The following is a 20,422-nucleotide window of genomic DNA, read 5'->3' on the forward strand; positions in this document are numbered from 1 at the left end:
AAGAAATTAAGAAATTTGTAGATTGTAGATTATGTTTTGATTGTAATTCTAAATTCTAATAACTCTTTATACACTCTAACTCATAAATCTACAACTCTTTTTGCGTTAAAAGTTTCTTAAAAATATTAAAAATAACCTTAAGAGTCGTTATTATCATTTTCCTTAATTTATTTGTAGAGTTCATTCATTCATAATAATTAAGGAGTATCAAACAAATTCTTATTGCTCATCTATTGTTTATATTTAAAATCCTATAATAATGATGTCATTATTAGGTTAATTCATTTATTAAGAAAAAGTCAAAAAGAAAAAAAAAATTAAACCATTAAGATGATGTCATTAATCTAATCAATGACTAATTAAATTAAATATACTTGTTTATTTATTTCATATTTTTCGGGAAAAAAATACACTCTCATTATTATTAATTATTATTATATTATTATTCAAATTCAAATATGAGTTCTCTTTACGAGATTAATTACGTTATATATGTATGCGAAATACACGTCTCAATAAAAGGTTCTATGTAGGCTTTTATGACAAGGAAAATAATAATTGTGATGAAAATTGGAAGATGATGGTGAGAGAATATATGTAGTTAATTTCTTGCGACTAAGTTAAGTACATCAATGTGTCTGTAAAAATAACGAAATGTTTCTTAGTCGGAATCCGCCGGGTCATTAAACTAAATGACTTTAGCATTTAAGTTCACTTAATACCTAAAATATATCATTAAAATGTTTCGTTTAAACAAACCCATAATTCCACAGGTCATTTCACCAGTAATCAAGTTTAATCACAATCTTACAATCATTTAGAATTTTAATAATTAATTCAGTTCATTAAAATTAAGATAATCTTAAAAAGGAATGTTGTTTACATACCCAAACCCAACAACGTTGTTGATAATCGTCACCCCCAAAATCTTTCTTGCCGATGACGTAATCTAAAGAAGGGTGGTTTCGAAACAAAGCCCAATAAAATAACTTTGCATCCCATTGTCAAGTCGGTTACCCTTCTGTTTTCTAATACAGTTAGTACTACCATTTTTCAAACACAAACCCTAGCTTCAAATATCCTTCAATTCCCCTAATTTAAGTCAAATTATGCTCTGTAACCCTTGCAAGCCCTAAAATTTCCCCTCAAATTATCTAATTAATGGAGAATTTCAACCAATTCTACACAAACACCGCTCAATTATATTCTTAATCAGGTTACCACTCTTTATTCCCTTTTTTAACTGTAATTTTGTACTTTTATTCGTTGCCGATTCATCACTCTTAACAATTCACTTTTTATGTTGATATCATGTCAAAAATTAAAATTGTCTGAAATTTGCGATTTGTTATGTCTGCTGTATGCTGTTATTAGTTTTAGCAACATTGATTAAACGACATAGTTTTACAAATTCGGTTACTGCTTACCTAATTGACCTTGTTTTACTTCTTTTGTGCCCTAAGCTTCAATTGATTTTGTAAAGTATTCTGTAAACAATTTGAATAGTTTAATCTGTTTTCCTCAATTGAATAACATACGCTAACTGAACTTATATACGTTTTGTTTCAGCCAATTCGTTTTGCATTGTAATTCTGTAGGTTTAATATGCAATTTTGCTCCACCAGTTTGTACTGTATATATTACCCAATTAGTAATCCGTGAACTTGAGTTATATGGCAAGTGTTACGTTGCTAATATATAAATTGTTAATTTGGTTTTATCAAAGCTAATTGTCTAGATTTTTTTCTTGCTAAATCGTAAATAAATGGATTTAAATATCCATGTGTTATATTTATGTTCATTCCAACAGATTTTATACTTATTGTGTTGGAATTTGTGATGTGAAGGTTGATCGTCTCTCGGAAGTTTTATATATTTATTATTAAGCTGAAGTGGACACTCTTGGACACAATGGGGAGCGCGTTTAATCCTCAAATTTTGGTTGAGAAGCTGACTAAGCTAAATAACTCACAACAGAGCATTGAGAGTATCCTACTTAAACATACATTCTTATTTGACTTTTACTATTGTTTAAGTGTTTGAATAATGGTGGAACAGAGCATTGGGAACTAATGGTATTTTGTAGAAGTGTTTCACTAATGGTGGAATATTTACCTATTTTACATTGGTAGAATTTTTTCACTGTGCATGGTGTTATTAGCTGCTTGAGTACTTGAATATTATGTTTTTAACTTTAGACAAAATAAAAGCTTGTCAATGGTATCATTTGTGGTCTGAATATAAACATTTGAATTTGTTTCTTATAATAGGGATGTCTATGTATATGACATATTGAACTTAAATTTATGTTGCATAATATGTATTCTACATTCCCTAATGAATTATGGGTTGATGTTGTTATCCTTAATGAGATGTAGCTCTGTCACACTGGTGTATTTTTCATATGAATAAGGCAAAACAAGTTGTTGAAACATGGGCTAGGCAATTTCATTGTTCCCCACGTGATCAACGCCTAGCTTTTCTGTATCTTGCAAATGACATTCTGCAGAATAGTAGGCGAAAAGGTGCGGAGTTTGTAGGTGAGTTCTGGAAGGTTCTTCCGGATGCACTTCGTGATGTGATTGACCATGGAGATGAATTTGGAAGGAATTCTGCATTACGCCTGGTACCATGTCTTACATTCATGCTTTCGATTGACATTCATGCTTGTGATTGAGAAGATCATACTGATTGTTAGTGGTGCGGTTTAAGGTTGCAAAAATCGCTACTCCGGGAGTACTCAGTCGGGATTTTTTAGGGAGTACTCGGATGTTGACTAAGTTTGACTTTGACCGATTTTGGTGCCGACTTTTGACCAGTTTTGACTGATTTTCCAAGTATTGCTCGAGTTTTGACCGATTTTCCGAGCAATCCCTAGTTTTAACCGAGTACTTATATATATATATATATATATATATATATATATATATATATATATATATATATATATATATATATATATTGTTTGTCATACCACCCTCTTTTTGTTAATCTATAGGGTTCGATGAATTTTATAAATGTGTAGATGTAAACAGTTTCCATGCTCATTATTGGAAAAAGTAATAATCATATATGGTAATGGTTTTCAGTTCTAGTTTTTAATGTTTCCACGCTAAACTCTAGTTAAAGTTAAGCTGTCAAACTCTTTGTCACATGCGTATATCTTCTACTCCGGGTATAATATTTCTGCTAAATTCAATAGAGAAACTGTAAATTTCATCCGTTTTTATTGCTTCCTTTCACACTTTTTCGCTTTCTTATCTCGATCCGTATTTGTTTATTTTTTATTGCAGTAATGTACTTCTCCAAATGCATATTTTGTATTTATAGCTTTTCATTTCCTGCATACAGGTCAATATATTGGATGAACGAAAGGTCTTTGGTTCTCGAGGTCAGGTTCTTAAGGAGGAGCTTATCGGAAGGCACCAGGAAACAAGTAATAGAAACGGGAAACCGTTGGGACCAAAAGTGGTAACTCATTCCGCTCCCTTTCAATGTAATTTTTCTATAAAATTATATTCCTTAGATGTGTGGGGCCTAATTTTTTTTTTCTTATCGTTTATTTATCAGAAACTGCCTACTGGATATGCACTGGACAAGATAGTTTCAGGGTATCAAAATATATATGGCGGTCAAGTTAATGAAGATGCTCTGATTAGTAAATGCCGAAACGCCATCAGCTGCGTTGAAAAGGTGGACAAGGAAATCGGCGGGGATATTAAAACTGGTATATTATTATTATTTACTAATGAAAAGCTATAAATACAAAATCATCATTAATTAATGTATTATTAATAAATCCATCATGCTAAATCCATTTATTAATCCGTAGTTATCAATTTATGTTAATCATCAAGTATTATTAATATTAATATCATCATTAAATTAATTAATCGGGTTGAAGAATTGAACAGGGAAATTGGCTGGGATATTAGTTTTGGTGTATATGGCTATCAGTTTCTTTTAGTTGTGTGTGCTATTTGTTTGGTTAAATTTATGGTTTTCTTTTTCTGTTCCTCGTTATTAAAAAAAAAAAAAAAAAAAAAAGCAAATGGGCCGGGCATTGTGGATGAGCTTAAGGGACATCACGCTACGTTGAGGGATTGTGTTCAGCAACTTACAGCTGTTGAATCATCAAGAACAAATCTAGTGTCTTATCTGAGGGAGGCTCTTCAAGAGCAGGTTGGTTGTTAGCCTCAAATTATTGTACTTTTTATCTTTCTTTTTTTGGCAATTTTTATCATCTGTATAACAGAACCTCCATGTTTTTGGTCTCAGGAAATGAAACTTGACCTCGTTCGTAGTCAACTTCAGGTAGTTTTTTTTTTTTGCCTGTAAAATATACTGGTAGCTATAACAATGAGTCTAGCTGTTAGCAGCTTTGCAGAATTCGGAATTACTCGGCGAGTACTCGGTTTTCGCAACTCGATGAGTACTCTGTCAAACTCGGGATTACTTGGAAAATCGGTCAAAACTTGGGATTACTAAGAAAATCAGTCAAATTTTGGACAAAATCTGTCAAAGTCAAACTTGCTCAACATCCGAGTACCCCCGAGAGTTGCCGAGTACTCCCAACAAGGTCCTGACCGAGTACTCCCTGTGTAGCGATTTTGGCAATCCTAGCGGTTAGATCTCCCTTTAGCTGGTTATATAACGAGTCATAGTTGATACTACATACTAATAGAGGTGGCAAAATGGGCAGGATGGGTTTTCAGTTAAAACGGGTCATTTTTTGTATAGGTCAGCACTTACGCACGGGATTTCTTGTTTATTTCCAGGCTGCTCATATGCAATCAGAAAAGGCTGATATGCTCTGTAGGCAATTAGTCAATCCCGACGGCATTCAATCCCCACCTAACAATCCTACTAACGAAACTCTCCCGCCCAATGTTCAAACCTACGTTCCCGGGACACTCGAACCATCTGCTCCGGGGTTGTACCCTCGACAAACGCCTCAACCCGAGGATACTAAATCCGCAGCTGCCGCAGTTGCCGCAAAGCTAACAGCATCAACATCCTCAGCCGAAATGCTCACCTACGTCCTCTCGTCGCTGGCATCCGAGGGCGTTATCGTCAATTCACTTAAAGACTCTCCTTCAACTGACTACCCTTTAAAACGAACCAAAATCCAAAACGACCCACCGGCCCCACAGTTTCCTCACCCGGAGCCCCACGACCAACCGCCGCCACCATCATCTCCGCCACCTCAGCCACCAATGCCGCCTATGCAGCCATATCCGGTCCCTCAATACATGCAGTCTTCTGGGTCAGTATCAGTATCGTATGGCCACAACGTAAACCAACCACCGTCAACTATGGATATGCCTGGATTTGCGACTGCAGGGCTGTCCGTCAACAGTGTTTCATCGTATACGCAACAAGATAATTACCAGAATTATCAAATAGAAGGTGGTTTCTATAGCCAACAATCAGCTATGCCAATGGCACCCATGCCTAGGCAGTAGAATTAGCAAGTATGTATGTTTGAATTATACTAGTTTTTTGCACATTATTTAGATGTTGAAGTGTTACACATAAGTAAATGTAGACGTAAGGTGAGGTTATATTATATGAATTGAATAGTTTTATTTATACTTGGTATGTAGTTTTGTATGCATTTTTATCTCATTTTAAGCTTCTGCGGTATCAATCTTGTCTTTTTTTTTTCTTTTCTTTCCCCTTACGTAGGAAACAGTAACATTTTTTGCTCACTTAAAGTATTCAAAACATAAGTTCATTATAAGCTGTGTAAAGTTTAAACGGATAAGGTTTTCTCGTCCATACCAAATATTATTCAATTGTAAACGGGCATGATTGTCCACACCCACCTCTTCCATACCCAACTTTTGTGGGATTGGGTATTGTTGTTGTTGTGTAAACGGGCAGTGAATAAGGTTTATCTAGTTTAGTCGCATAAGTGGATTATTTTTATTCTGATGTACGCGGCTTAATTCAGTTGTTTCATGACCGTTCACACCCTTTTATCTGACACACAAAATATGATGATAGAGAAGTTTGAATCTTAGAACTTTTGTAAACTAATTTATATCGTTTTCATACCGTCTACGATTTAGTTCAATCAAAACTTCAAACATCTAAAACTCAAATTACAAATTTTAGTAGTACTTGCTCAAATTTAAGGTGTTAGTGCCTATTAGCATTTATTAAACTCTTAGAAACAAAAAAACATTGCATCATGTATTTAATATTCATAAATAAAATAATTTCAAAGGTACTTGAGGTAGGCATGGAAATGATAGTCAAAGGTACTTAACAGTTGACAGACGAAACATGTTACTATCCATCACTTTCTTAGTTTACCTGACAAACGCGTCACAGACTAAAACTGCCACCCAAACCCCTTTTCTTTCTACTTTTTTTCCTCCTATTTTTTTTTAAAAGAATTTAGTTGTGTGGCCTGCCGCCTATGGTATCAATTTAACTCCTCAATTGAAGTTGTGAGGGTAATAAGAGAAGTTGTGATGTAGTCGTGTGGTTGGTAGCCTGCCTTTAAGGAAAGTAGGAGTTCGACCCTCGTTGGCTACATATTAAAAATACAATTTCATCATTGCCATGAAGTATCCATCCATGACACATTTTCCATATCGTTTGGGGGTAAAGGGGAGGGGGGTAAAAAAAAAAAAGGGAGGGGGGGTTTTATTTGGCGTTGCCTTTGGATCGGTTTCAAGGTTTTCTCTCTGGCAACGATGGGAACGAGGTTATTATCGCTGCATCGGCATAGTCGTAATGAGAGATGATCGCAACGGGTGGTTTAGTTCCCCTCAGGTGATCCCAATCGCTGTCAAATAAATAAAAATAAGTAAATAAAACAATAATACACGTGGATCATATAATACACCATTGTGAATACCACCAAACTATTGGTTGAGTGGTAAAAAGCCTCAGTTGATTGCGATCCCGTATCCTTGAAAAAATAGGTGTAAACGGCGTTCCATTGAGGGTAAAGAATACCATCAAATATAGAAAATCATAAATCATACATTTACCCGTTGAGTAACCCTTTTTTATATCTATATTGGAGAAATTATGTGACGAAGTTCTTATTTATAAAGAACTGATCCATCTGTTATGTGAATGTCAAGTTATCATCTTTCTATTTTTTTGATGCACAAGAGTTAATCAAATAGTTAGAACTTAGAAATATGTGACCCATATAAAGTGTTACAGACTTCTTGTATAATACAATAACTTAAGTTCATATGAAACTGTTTTGCGCAAATTATTTTCTTTGTTCATGTAACACTCTTTGGTATGTTTTTGGATGTTTTTCTTATTCACCAACCATAGAATTTTTCACATTTTGACGTATTATTATAAGTTGTATTATGGTGCATTGGTGCCACTCCACATACAAAAATAATAAAATTTACTTTCCCGTGGTCTTTACTAGTGCAAAATCTTATTAGTACCTCCGTCTCATACAATTTGATTTTATTTATGTTAATAATTGTTTACTTTCTTGTTATAGGTACTCAAAAGATATTTTAATAGGTAGATGTGTAATTTGATTGATAAAAATAAAAAAAAATATTTAGTGGAGAGTTATATAAATTAAAAAACCTACATGACGTGAAGTAATAAAAAAGGAATTGGTAAATAGTGTTGAAGAGTAGGGTTGAGTTCAACAGAATTTTACATGATTTGGGTGGAGAACTAACTATTCAGCGTATTCAAACTTACCACCAATAACCATAACCAGTACTACAATAAAGCAAACCAAATGATACATACAGTAATAGGGTTTTAAATTCATTCATTCATTCATTAACAGTGCGCCTCGAGATTGGGTCACACAATTATATATACACACACATCTGCTAATCTATCTTTATTCTTTCAGTACAATTTCAATTTCAATAGGTATCTGCTGCTTGATTTCTGTTTCTATTATAATGCTAATTATCCTATTCTGTTAATTATGCTTGTTAATATTGATTATTGTTCTATAATTTGACTTTATGCAGGTTTTTGAAGCTGTATATTTTTAAATTGTGATCCTAGGGTTTGATAATTGTAAGTTTCACAAATGCCGGAGGAAGATATTTTAGAGCTTAAGTTTCGATTGCTTGACGGATCGGATATCGGTCCGTTTCGATACTCACCGGCTTCAACTGTTGCCATGCTTAAGGAGAGAATTGTTGCTGAATGGCCTAAAGGTTAGGCAAATTTAGGTCATTTTTTTGCTGTCATATTCATGGTTGTTCAATCTGATATCGATCTTCTGATGATTAGATGATGCATTGTAGATCGTAAATTTACGCATTTGTAATCGCATCCTTATGCTTAATGATTGCTTTTGAATGTTCATGCAGAAGTTTTGCTTCAGTCGAACTTAATAGTTGTTTCTGAATTTTGGTTATATGAGTGTTATTGTTATTAAGTTGTCATATATTATATAAATTTAAATTTATTTATGGGTGTACTAAACTCTTAAGCATGACTAGTTTGAGATTAAGCTGAGAGCCGAAGTTTATGAGATGGTTTCTTAAAAATCGTTTTAGCCACAATTATTAAATTTAGTTATGAAGAAGGGCTGCATTAAATCATACTTCCATATGAAAAGAAAACGACAAAACGTTTTATTTTGTTTACTGCGACCATTTAGATCTCCCTCAACTTTTTCTTCCCAGTTTAGTCTTGGCCTATGGGATACGGATACCATTTACGACTATAAGGGTCCGATCTGTATGATGGTTTCGGTAATTGGTTGAAACTTGATATCCCGAAAGAACCCATTTGCCAAATCGATAACAAAATAGATTTCCTCGAGTATGCTTGAGTTACTGTCTCTTGACAGTTGACTCGTGTGGAAATTGAATAATATATAATATAAGATCATATTCACGGCCATAATTGTCACATGTTATGGTTTATTGGTAGACTGGTACTACTAAAAACCTGTAGTTTAAACGAATGCAAGATTATTACATGTCTCGTGTCCTTACACTGCTTTCTATCACTATTTTCTTTCATTGTAAATATGTGTATCTGATCTGTCATCCTTATGTGCACAATTGTTAAATATTTTAGAGTCGTTTTTCATACTGAATGTCGGCCAAAGATATCTACTCTATTTGATCCTCTGAGCAATTATTATCCATTTCATCAGATAAAAAAGGTGGACCTAAATCAGCAAGTGACATTAAACTAATAAATGCGGGGAAAATTTTGGAAAACAACAAAACTGTTGGACAATGCAGAACGCCTTTTGGAGAGCTTCCGAAGGGAGTAATTACTATGCATGCTGTTGTACAGATGTCTTTAACCAAAGCAAAAACAGGTAATTTTATTGGTTGCTGTCATTATTATGTGCTATGTTATCTTTTATTTATTTGATCTTTTATGCAAAAGTGTGTCATGTTACCTATTTAAAGTTTTTGAGTAAGGAAATCTTTTTTATGATAGAAGGAATCCATCTATTAGATATTGTTGATTGTGCCATTCTTGGTCAATGGTATTTAATTATAAGCCACGTCTAAGAGGTCACACTTTCATACTGTTTCCCCTGTAAGATCTAAAGCTTGTTTTGCATTATTCTAATGGAGTTATTGCTTAAATGAGTCCATCCGAACTAAATGTAAACGGGTGAGCGGTTAAGGTTTTCCTGTTTAGGTTACCTAGGAAGGTGAGTATTTTTTACTCAGATGTACGCGGCCTGATTGAGTTATTTTGTGACCGTTTTCGACTGGCCACCCCTAGATATGCTGCTAGTGAGGTTTAAACCTGAGATCTCTTCAGATTCCCATCAACTATGCTATCTTGGGAGTTGGGATGGTTTAATAACTGAATGAATATACAGTTTGGATATTATGATTAAAATTTACATGGTGAGCAAGGTATCCGCCTTTGCTTGTGTACATGAAATTATTTACCGCGTGTACAATGACACATGATTTTTATATAGCAAGTGAAACTCACTTTTGCAAAATTTTCCGCCCGTTCATATTGGCATGACTTTTTTAGTGCGTACTAACTATCACCACTGGTAATGGGATGTTTTTATGACAAAATAGAAATTCTGATGAAGTCAATTGACAATATTTCCTGTAGCCTTGTGTAATATGGTGGTAGTTCCTAACATACTGCATATTCTAATACTTATGTGATTTTTCTATTTTTAAACAGAAAAGAAGATTGATGAGGGTCCAAAGAAGAACGTTTGTGCATGTGCCATACTATAAGCAGTTTGTTCAGATTTATTATCTGGGAATATCCTGTTTGGGGCTGTGAAAACGGGTGGTTAGGGGAAAATAACGTGTAAACATTGCCATACCACATTGATCCATGTGTTAGATGGAGGGGAAATCACATCATGTTATTATGTGTAGTGTGTTTTTTAATGTATAATTTGTAGCCTTTTTTGTACATTTGTCGCTTCGGCTTCAGTGTATACAAGTCCTCTTGGGCTTCTTATTCTTGCATATTGCTTCTGTGTTCTAGTTGGACATGCTGTTGTAACTCATAAACAATCTCACTTCTGAAAAGGCAGAATTGGGATATATCATTTTATGTTAGCTTACAACAAAATTAGGAAAACTATGGACTTGTTTAACACATTTGATGAGTGCCATTTTTTGCTAGAGATTTTGAAACTTGCCATAAAACAGTCAATCACCCGGATAACATAGTATTTGCACTTTTCAATGGTAGTATACAATGCTCATATACTGTGCAGTATAACATCAAAAAAGTGGCATACAAATGTAAGATATTGAAAGTTGAAACAGAGTAAGCTTCTTTATTACACATGTATCTCTTACAGCTTGGCTCCTGTATCATATATATTCCGTACATTCCATTCAAATGTCAAAAAAATTTATCCGATCAATGAAGTTATTACCTAAAATCTATCTTTCTACAAACATTGTTAGTTTGAATCAAGGATCTTGTTTATGCGGTTAGAAAAAACAATGTTGAAATTGTATATCCCTAACCACACTTGCTAAGGCAACTGACTCCCTCCTCCAGATATTCTTGTCTGCTAATCCAATAATCAGGTGCATCCTGTGAGAATTCAACATATATCAGACTAGTTAAGTGAGTTCCTAACCAAACTGAGTCACAGTACAAAAAGCAAAAATGTCTAGATGTTATAAAACATTCCCTGAGAAGGTTCTACTGTTATAATATTACTAAGGCGAATGACATCAATTATAGTGCCAACTTCTACCAAGTTAAGGTCAATAGAAAAAGACAGACCTTCATAATTCCTGCAAGTACTGCACCCCCAAGGTACACCATATGCTTCCTTCGTGGAGGATCTTCGATGCGCAAACGCAATTTCTGCATGCCAAATAAAAATAAAACGTGAGAGTCAAAACAAGGCAGACGAATCAAGATGGGTTTGTTTTTTTTTTTTTTTTACTACTTATCGACTGCCCAGTACATTCCTGATTTCAAATAGAATGAACACATGATGATTTATATTTCCTATACACGTCTATAATTTAATGTTGGCAGAAACACAATAGAACGTGTGTGGTCTCATTGCTTTTTAATTTATATCTTTTAGATTTGGTGAGGTGGCGTTTCTGAATGATCTGGTAAGTTGCTTTTCTTAATGAGCATGTTTAAGAACTCATGATGATCATTTTAAACAGATGGATGGAAAAAAGATTAGATGTGGATCATTAAAGGTATTACCTTCAATCCAACTTTGTTGCCCTTCAAAACAACATCAAGATATCGATCCAAAATTTCTTTCTCTAGCCTGTACCAAAGAAAAAAAGTCTAGTAAGGCCTTGGATGAAATAACTATAATGAATTAATTTTAATGTGCAATAGATGTTGTGATGGTCATAAACCATAATAATAGGATGCATGTTGGTGGTGTCACTTAAATTGCACAGACCAGTAACATGTAATGGGTCTGTAAGTTATTAAAGTGGTAATTATTGGATGGGAAGTTTAGAACCAAAAATATAAGAATCAAACCTTTAGTTTGGAAGCAGTAAAAGGGTTATCAAAATGTTGAGAGTATATTATGATATTATGAATTATGATTCATATAGATTCTGGAAAGCCAAAATAATATATAGGACTGGCTAAAGCAATTCATAGACAGAACTTGAACCATACAGATGGGGCGTGTGCAAAAACTTAATAAATTTTTCATTGAAAGGTCAAACACTAATAAAGACCTTATTTTAAGTATAAAAAAAAAAATTTGTAGTGTATTTTTTTTTTTTTTTTTTAAATCCAGATGGGGCGGATGCCCCCACCTTGTATACATAATATTCTGCCCCTGTTCATAGACGAAATCATCTAAAGGAGGATGCTGATGTACTACCTACTAGGTAATCCTGGATACATTGTGCTCCCTCCACTCAAAACTATATGCTGGTAAAGCTGCAAAACATAAACATAATAGAAGTTAGAAATCAAGTTTTGTGAAATAAGGTAAATATATATTTTTATTGGCATGTGCAGCATGTTAATATTGAAGCCTATACGTGTGTATGCGTGTATATATGTAGCAATAGTGTCTATAAAAATAATTGAACCATAATATTTTTAATTGGAAAATAAAGTTTGATCAATAAATACACTAAAAAATGTTACCATCATACGATTGTCAATATCCATTTCCTGAATACAGTGGAATACCATGTCAGCAATTCCATCGCCTTCAACATCTATGAGCTCCTGCCAGAAGTAACTTATATTAACTTTCCATGTCACTACACCTACCATTAACAATGACATATATCTAATCTGAAAAGTTAAGTATAGCATAAGTTGCATGCAGTAAATAAAAGCTGTAAGCAGTAAAATAATTGTTCAACCCATCTAGTATTAACATTTTCATATTAAAATCTACAAACATTGCATGCAAGAGAGCATGCATAAGGTAAGTAAATGTATTCAGTGTATGAAGAGAAACATAACGGAAAAAATACAATTAGATAAATAATAATTTGGAATAAATAAATAATCCAAGACTCACAGGAGTAAAAAGAGCTTCCGGGGCCTGAAAGCGTTCTGTGCCAACTTTGATAACCCTTCCATCTGGCAGCTGAAACATATTAACATCCTCAGTTAACATATGTAAATAAGAGAAAATCCAAAATAAAAACTAAGAGAATCAAATCACAGAATAATTAACGTCCTTAAAATTAGACACATGTTCAAAATTTTCCCGTTTAAACTTGTATGTTTCAACTATAACAAACCCTTAGATCAAGAACATCAAGAGGCACACGATAGAAAGGTAACTTACGGTATAATTCTTAACGAGAATGGTGGTCTCAAGTCCTAGTTGATACTCCCGTTTGTAATCATAACTGCAACAGACAGAGAACGATCAACGTTTCACAATGAAAGTTTGAAATGCAGTCATTAAAACATGTGAATTCGAGTATGTACCTAATGTAGCAGAGCTTTTCTTTGATATCTCTAACAGTCTCGAAATCAGCATTCTTATTCATTGCATAACTTCATACAAGATAAATTAGTTTTCATTTCCAGTCCCGGTACAAGCATAATTTTAAAAATATACACTTTTTGAGGAACATATTGAGACTTACCCTCTCCTAAGCAGTAAATCGACAAGGTATGACGTTATGTGACGTCCAGCAACATTCATTCGCTTTGTAAGATGAGGGAATGAGTAGCCATCTACAACAGGAACCTGAGAAACACAGTAAGTAGTTGCATATGCTTCTTAGCAGTATTAAGCTAAGCATGTGTATATTTGAAAGAGAAGAACATTAAGCTTAATAAAGCACTTCTAAAGGCCAAAAGATGTGTTGTTTACGCAGTTTCTATTTGTTAAAACAGAATTTACTTATTTGTTTGGTTTCTGTAATACAACTTTCATGCAACATAACATATCTTGAGTATTTGATATGTTAAAGAGACATAACAATAGTGATTATAGCACTACTTACCACATGAGTTACACCATCACCAGCATCAATGACTAATCCAGTAAGTAAACCTGTTTCGCCATCATAATAAAATTAAGTGAATAACATACATTTAATAGTCAAATTCTCCAAGCTATTTTAAAAGGTGTCAAAATAAGCATTAGAAGTTAAGGTCTCATGAAACACGAGTCTCATTGAAGAAAAGTACATGGATTCACCAACTGCCAATGAAAATAGCAGTTCGAGTATGATCCACTTTATATCATCTAAATCAAGCAAAATTCAAATTTAATATGCTTTACCCTATAAGCACCTTGAGCATACAATGTTAGAACAGCTTGAATCTGGATGAAGACACCAGCAAAATTGTACTTCTCGAACATAGTCTCAACCTAAAATCATAATTGATCCAGATTTAAGTTTGCAGACTACTTTTTAGTAGCTGTATAACATGAAAACATATTTACTGGTATACTGTTAGTACAAACCATTCTCTCCCTGTTTCTTGAAGGATTAAGAGGAGGATCTGTGAGCAAAATGTTACACTCTGATGGATCCACCTGTACCAAAAAACAATAAAAAATGACCTTTCTACAACACGCAACGTACAAAAAAATATCAAGTTCTTTGACAACAGTATGACATTCATTCACCTTGAGTTCATTATAGAAGGCATGATCCCATACATGACCCATATCGTCCCACTTTTGCACAATGCCATTGTTAACAGGATAAGATATATCTAATTGATGCCTCAAATTCAAACAAGTTTCACCAACAACTATATCCTGTATGAACCACACACAACATACACATCTCCATAGTTAATTAATCGATATGCTACAAACAGGTACCAGTAAAACAAGACACTAGCAGTAATCATAATTACACTACTCGATCACATAATTATCGAACACACCGAAATAGTTAAATCAAAAAGGTTCACCTTCAACTCATGTTCCATTAAAGTTTCTTCATATCTCAACATCGGCCTACCAACCACACATGGAAATACAGATGTAGGAAAATTATCACCGGCAAAACCACATTTCACATACTGCAATCAATTTCAGCATAATAAGATCGCAAAAAATGTGTATATATATAGACATTGCTATCATATATGTATATGTATATGTATATGTATGTATGTGTAGTAGTGTGCTCGTGATTTATGATGATGATTGTTAGCTAAACTGGGAAGATAGATGAATCAATCTATCAACAATTGATATTGCAAATTACGTAACTATTTCGACATGTTATGATGAATAAAACGACATCAGTAGAATATTGATTGAATAATGAAATGATTAGCTTACGCCGGTGCCATTATCGCAAACGATGACCTTTTTGCTGTCCATTTTACCGCGCCGGAGACGAATCGCAACGATTGAAGATAACGGTAATGACGGTCACGACGGATCGTTGTTGTTCAGTCTGAATTAGTAATTGAGTAATAAGATTAAGATGAAAAAGTAAAATGATGATTTGAGTTTGTTGCTAATCTGCTTTCCGTGTAAACTGAGGCTGCGATGGTCCGCCCGACTCGCTAACCGGGTCTACCACTTTGTTATCATACACTTTTGGAAAAGTTTTTTTGTTTCTTTTAGAATACATACTATCTAATAAATCTTTTATAATTATAATATCATAAATAAAAATTATTCAAGCTAAAAAATATATATATAAAAGTTAAAAAAAATTCTAAGCCCGATGATAATGTCATTAAATAATTAATTGTATTTAATAAAAATATTAACATGTTAATTGTATAATATATAAAACATTATCTACAACCTTATGATAAAACATCATCATGGCCATATATACAATATTTGAAGCATTATGTACAACCTTATAGTAAAACACCTCTATGATCATATTGCAATATTTAAAGCATTATGTACAACCTTATGATAAAATACCTCATGAACACATGTACAAATTTTGAAGTATATTGTATAACCTTTATATAATAATTGTATTTTAATTTTTCAAAAAATTTCAAGAATCATTTGTTATTACTAATAATTATCATTAAAAATATAAATACTCAATTTTTAAGAAAACTTTATTATTATTACTAGTGAAATGACCCTTGGAACCACGGGTTTGGTTAAACGAAACAGTTTAATGATATATTTTAGGAATTAAGTGAATGTATATGCTAAAGTCGTTTAGTTTAATGACCCGTAAAATCACGAATTCTGACTAAGAAACTTGTCGTTGTTATTACAAACATATAGAGACATGTATTTTCGTAAAGAGACATGTTATTACAAACATATAGAGACATGTTATTACAAACAAACTTGTCGTTGTTATTACATATGTAATGTAATAAATCCCGTAAAGAGAATCCATATTTGAAATTAATATTATAATAATTATTATTATTAAGTGAATGTATATGCTAAAGTCGTTTAGTTTAATGACCCGTAAAATCACGGATTCTTACTAAGAAACTTGTCGTTGTTATTACAAACATATAGAGACATGTATTTTCGCATACATATGTAACGTAATAAATCCCGTAAAGAGAATCCATATTTGAATATTAATATTATAATAATTATTATTATAGTTAGAATAATAATAATTAATAATGATAATAATGATAATAAAGTTTGCTTAAAAATTGAGTATTTATATTTTTAATAATCAATATTTTGAATTTTTTTTAATAATTGTAAAGATTAAATTATATCTTAATCATAATAAATAAATTATAATTAATTGTAAAGATTAAATTTTAATTATAAATTAAATTAATTTATGATGTCATCCAAGTGAGTTAGATTTTTTTTCTATTTTCTTTTTGATTTTTTTCAAAGAAGAAAATGACTATTTATGATGTCATCATTATAGCATTTTAATATTAACCATAGATTTATTATAATTATAATTATCATTTAAATTATAATTAAAATTATTGTATTACAGAGTATTATTATTTAAATATGAGTTATCTTTACGTGATTAATTACGTTACATATGTAATTGTGATGAAAATTGAAAGAGAGTTATGAGAGAATAAATGTAGTTTATATATTCTAACCAAGTTAAGTACATCAATATGTTTATAAAAACAACGACCGGAATCCGTGGTTCCACGGGTCATCAAACTAAATGACTTTATCATTTACATTCACTTAATACCTAAAACATATTATTAAACTGTTTCGTTTAAATAAACCCGTAATTTCACAAATCATTTCACTAGTTTCTAATATATGGCTAGTTTCTAATATATGGCTATATAGGGCTTCTGCTTAAATTAATAGTAAATGAAGGTAAATCTTTTACTAAGTGTAGTGGTTATATTAAATGTACAACCAATTAATACCAATTAATACGTGACTGAATGGCATAATGACAACCATTAGAAAATTATTTTTTTTTTAATCGAAGAAGACTATGTTAGACTCCTTTTTCGAAAATAGACGTACAGACTGTCGAAATGCAAAATTCATCCTGCGATACCGTGTAACGACCCAACCCGTTATCCAACCAAATACGCGAAATAAATTTTTTTTTTATTCAGTAAGGGTGCGTTGCGCGCAACCCCATCTGTGCGCGGCGCGCACAAGCCATTCCAGGTTCTGTCCGAAATTTCCCATTTTCGATTAAAGATCTCCCACTTCCCGACACTTTTAGACTAAACGCTTTTCACAACATATTATAATATGTAAAACTACCACGTTTCAATAATAAAATAAGTTTTACGACACCGGGCCCACATCGGCCGTTTTACAACTTTCGTACAAAATACAAGTTTTCGACTACATGAGTTTAAGTTCGAAACAAAACTACGAGCATGATGTTTGGGGATAAACTACCCAATCCTAAGTCGAAACCAAAAGTAATCCAAGCAAGCATCAAAAGGGAAATCATCTAATCCCGAGCATACCCTTGCCACGTCCGCCTCCGAACCTAAAAAATGTAAACAACGAGAGGGTAAGCTAATGCTTAGTGAATGCAATACTTATACGCATACATACATAATTCAATACTTGCATACACCTACACAAACAACACAATAATATTAGCAACCCGCAATAAACGTATAATCGTACGTTTAACAAGCCAACACCATTAGCATAGAGATCAACAATAATACGTGCCAACAACAAAATACGTACAATGCTAGTGAAATTTACACACCCCAACATACACAATGTCGACATTCGACTCGATGGTGGCCGACGAAGAGCGGTAGGTCAAATACGTTAACCACTCACCACCCATCGCAACGCGTACGTGGCCGACGAAGAGCGGTAGGTCAAATACATTAACCACTCACCACTACGCACCATGAGGCCGACGAAAAGTGAAACCGAAACATTAACACTTACCTCAATCACAAGGATGACCGACGAAAAGCGTAACCGCTTACCATCCTACGATAAGTGGCCAACGAAGAGCGGATCCCTAAACGGATAACACTCACCACTTACCCCAACACACATATGTGGCCGACGAAGAGCGATAGGTCAAACATTAATCACTCGCCACATAACCAAGCAAACACATGTGACCGACGAAGAGTAATATGTCAAGCATTAATCACTCGTCACATAACCAAACGCACACATGTAGCCGACGAAGAGTGATAGGTCAACCATTAATCACTCGGTACATAACCAAACACACACACATGTGACCAATGAAGAGCGATAGGTCAAACATTAATCACTCGTCACATGCCACACCTCCAATCGTGGTCGGCAAAGAGTTATTCCTTTCGGATATCACTCACCACATATCGCAACCAAATATAGCCAACGGAGAGCTATCCACACGGATATCACTCACTATATTTTCCAACCCAATTGTGGTCCCCGAAAAGTGAATCCTAAAGGATGTCACTTACCACGCCGCACATAAGCAACCAAATTATATACATAAACGTATAAATATTCCACTCACCTTGATTACTTGAAAAGCAATCCCGCTTGAGTTCCTAAACGTCCAAATGCAAATCACCTAAGTAATTTACAAACAAATAAGCTAAACACTCTAGCTTATGCCCAAAACACCATAAGTGCAATTTCGACCCATTAGCACTTACTTCCACTTTGACTAAGTCAAATCTCACCCGAAAATCCCCATAATCACAAACGACTAGTGATATATGTTTCAACAACTCATTTTACTCAAGGTTTCATCATCAAAACATATTACTTGCATCAATTTATACAAAACCCATTTTGACCTAATCTCAAGTCAAAACACCCATTTTGCAAGCTTACACAATTAATCACTTATAACATAAGTTAACTAGTGATTTCAACAATCAAACATGATTATCAACTAATCAATTTCACTAACCAACCAAAACCAACCAACAATGGTCATTAACACCATTTACTAGCTAAATCACCCAACTATCAACTAGTGGGTTTACTCATGAACACCCAAATCAAAACCCCAAATATGAACACTAATCATACTATAAAAACTCGGAGTTAGAGCTTACCAATACCACCACAACGTAGCCGTGAACGAGATGAACAACTTTAACACTTGCAACTTCGATTGATTCAAGCTTCTTCTTCTCCAATTGAAGCTCTCTCTCTCTCTAAACTCTATTTCTCACTCTAGGTTTTGAAAGCGTGTGGAAGAGATGAAGAATGAGATCCAAATGAGATTGGATCAGGTTTTGTGGCCTCAAACCGTCCAACAAGTGAAAAGACCAAACTACCCTGAATGTGCGCGGCGCACACACACTCAAAATCAGTTTGTGAGTTTCAACTTAATACAGTTTGATTATTCGACGTTTATGTACACATGTACACTTGGGTTTAGGGTGTTACATACCGGCAATAACCACTCGTCAATCGACATGTGTAACCCTCTACTGCCGGAATGTTTTAATTCACCCGTCGGTACTAATTCAAATTCTTGATTTCATGCTGTTTTGATTAACCCTTTATGGTGAGTGGTTACCGCCGATACCACCGGATAAATTTCACATTCTGGTGGACCATACGTCTATTTCTGAAAAATGATTCTGACATTTGACATGGTCTTCTACATTAAAAATCTATTTTTTTAAGGTAAAAAAAAGGTTTGTATTTTTACATCATTATTCACTAATTAACGATTTAACGAATTTAAATAGAGACTTGATCATCATCAAGTATTCGAGTTGGTCTAGTATTGTCACGATATTTTCATAAAAGTTATTAAACTAGCTAGCTAACATTAGATATTACATATATTTCATTTAGACCTTATATATGTGATTCAAAGAAAAACTGACCTCTATTAAGTAATTTAATTTTTTCTCACTATATTGAAGTCACAATAAATGTCTTGAAAACGTACATGAATTACTTGTCGTTATCAAGCGGTTTTAAGGGTAATGAAATATAAAACGGATGTACTTGTGTCATCTTCGAATTTGTTTAATGTTGTCGTTTTTTTTGAAAAAATGAAAATTAAGAGATTATATGGTGACTTACGAGGATAACATTTATGTGGTTAGTTACAAGGGATATAGGTGGTGTTAGGAAGAAATTTTTAAA

The 20,422-nt window shown here is 33.5% G+C and overlaps 3 protein-coding genes across 3 annotated transcripts; 2 read left to right on the forward strand and 1 right to left on the reverse strand.

Annotated features, from left to right (window-relative positions):
* The first annotated feature begins 999 nt into the window (after positions 1-999).
* LOC139862677 (uncharacterized) lies at positions 1,000-5,639 on the forward strand. The gene is made up of 8 exons (XM_071851301.1): positions 1,000-1,216; positions 1,848-1,987; positions 2,379-2,626; positions 3,352-3,471; positions 3,571-3,728; positions 4,044-4,182; positions 4,279-4,314; positions 4,779-5,639. Exons 2-8 carry the CDS (start codon positions 1,912-1,914, stop codon positions 5,463-5,465), a joined length of 1,464 nt encoding a protein of 487 aa, XP_071707402.1. The 5' UTR covers positions 1,000-1,216; positions 1,848-1,911; the 3' UTR covers positions 5,466-5,639.
* A 2,369-nt stretch (positions 5,640-8,008) lies between these two features.
* LOC139862148 (membrane-anchored ubiquitin-fold protein 4-like) lies at positions 8,009-10,442 on the forward strand. The gene is made up of 3 exons (XM_071850708.1): positions 8,009-8,177; positions 9,131-9,301; positions 10,147-10,442. The coding sequence occupies exons 1-3, from the start codon at positions 8,048-8,050 to the stop codon at positions 10,200-10,202; spliced, it is 357 nt and encodes a 118-aa protein (XP_071706809.1). The 5' UTR covers positions 8,009-8,047; the 3' UTR covers positions 10,203-10,442.
* A 318-nt stretch (positions 10,443-10,760) lies between these two features.
* On the reverse strand, positions 10,761-15,347 carry LOC139862236 (actin-related protein 2-like). The gene is made up of 15 exons (XM_071850804.1): positions 15,212-15,347; positions 14,836-14,946; positions 14,543-14,677; positions 14,378-14,449; positions 14,203-14,281; positions 13,911-13,960; positions 13,548-13,651; positions 13,387-13,455; positions 13,241-13,304; positions 12,968-13,036; positions 12,583-12,666; positions 12,311-12,369; positions 11,665-11,731; positions 11,221-11,304; positions 10,761-11,025 (listed from the first exon to the last, which is right to left on the reverse strand). The coding sequence occupies exons 1-15, from the start codon at positions 15,251-15,253 to the stop codon at positions 10,951-10,953; spliced, it is 1,164 nt and encodes a 387-aa protein (XP_071706905.1). The 5' UTR covers positions 15,254-15,347; the 3' UTR covers positions 10,761-10,950.
* Between the last annotated feature and the right edge of the window lie 5,075 nt (positions 15,348-20,422).

Source organism: Rutidosis leptorrhynchoides, chromosome 8 (assembly GCF_046630445.1).
Source record: "Rutidosis leptorrhynchoides isolate AG116_Rl617_1_P2 chromosome 8, CSIRO_AGI_Rlap_v1, whole genome shotgun sequence".
NCBI lineage: Eukaryota > Viridiplantae > Streptophyta > Magnoliopsida > Asterales > Asteraceae > Rutidosis > Rutidosis leptorrhynchoides.

Coding starts and splice junctions, on each gene's coding strand:
- LOC139862677 (XM_071851301.1), top strand. CDS start 1,912: ATGGGGAGCGCGTTTAATCCTCAAATTTTGGTTGAGAAGCTGACTAAG. Junction 1,988..2,378: donor CTCACAACAGAGCATTGAGA/GTATCCTACTTA, acceptor AATGAGATGTAG/CTCTGTCACACTGGTGTATT. Junction 3,729..4,043: donor GGCGGGGATATTAAAACTGG/TATATTATTATT, acceptor AAAAAAAAAAAA/AAAAGCAAATGGGCCGGGCA.
- LOC139862148 (XM_071850708.1), top strand. CDS start 8,048: ATGCCGGAGGAAGATATTTTAGAGCTTAAGTTTCGATTGCTTGACGGA. Junction 8,178..9,130: donor TGTTGCTGAATGGCCTAAAG/GTTAGGCAAATT, acceptor CCATTTCATCAG/ATAAAAAAGGTGGACCTAAA. Junction 9,302..10,146: donor TTTAACCAAAGCAAAAACAG/GTAATTTTATTG, acceptor ATTTTTAAACAG/AAAAGAAGATTGATGAGGGT.
- LOC139862236 (XM_071850804.1), bottom strand. CDS start 15,253: ATGGACAGCAAAAAGGTCATCGTTTGCGATAATGGCACCGGC. Junction 13,961..14,202: donor TCTAACATTGTATGCTCAAG/GTGCTTATAGGG, acceptor ATGGCGAAACAG/GTTTACTTACTGGATTAGTC. Junction 11,732..12,310: donor TATCCAGGATTACCTAGTAG/GTAGTACATCAG, acceptor TCTTTGGTACAG/GCTAGAGAAAGAAATTTTGG.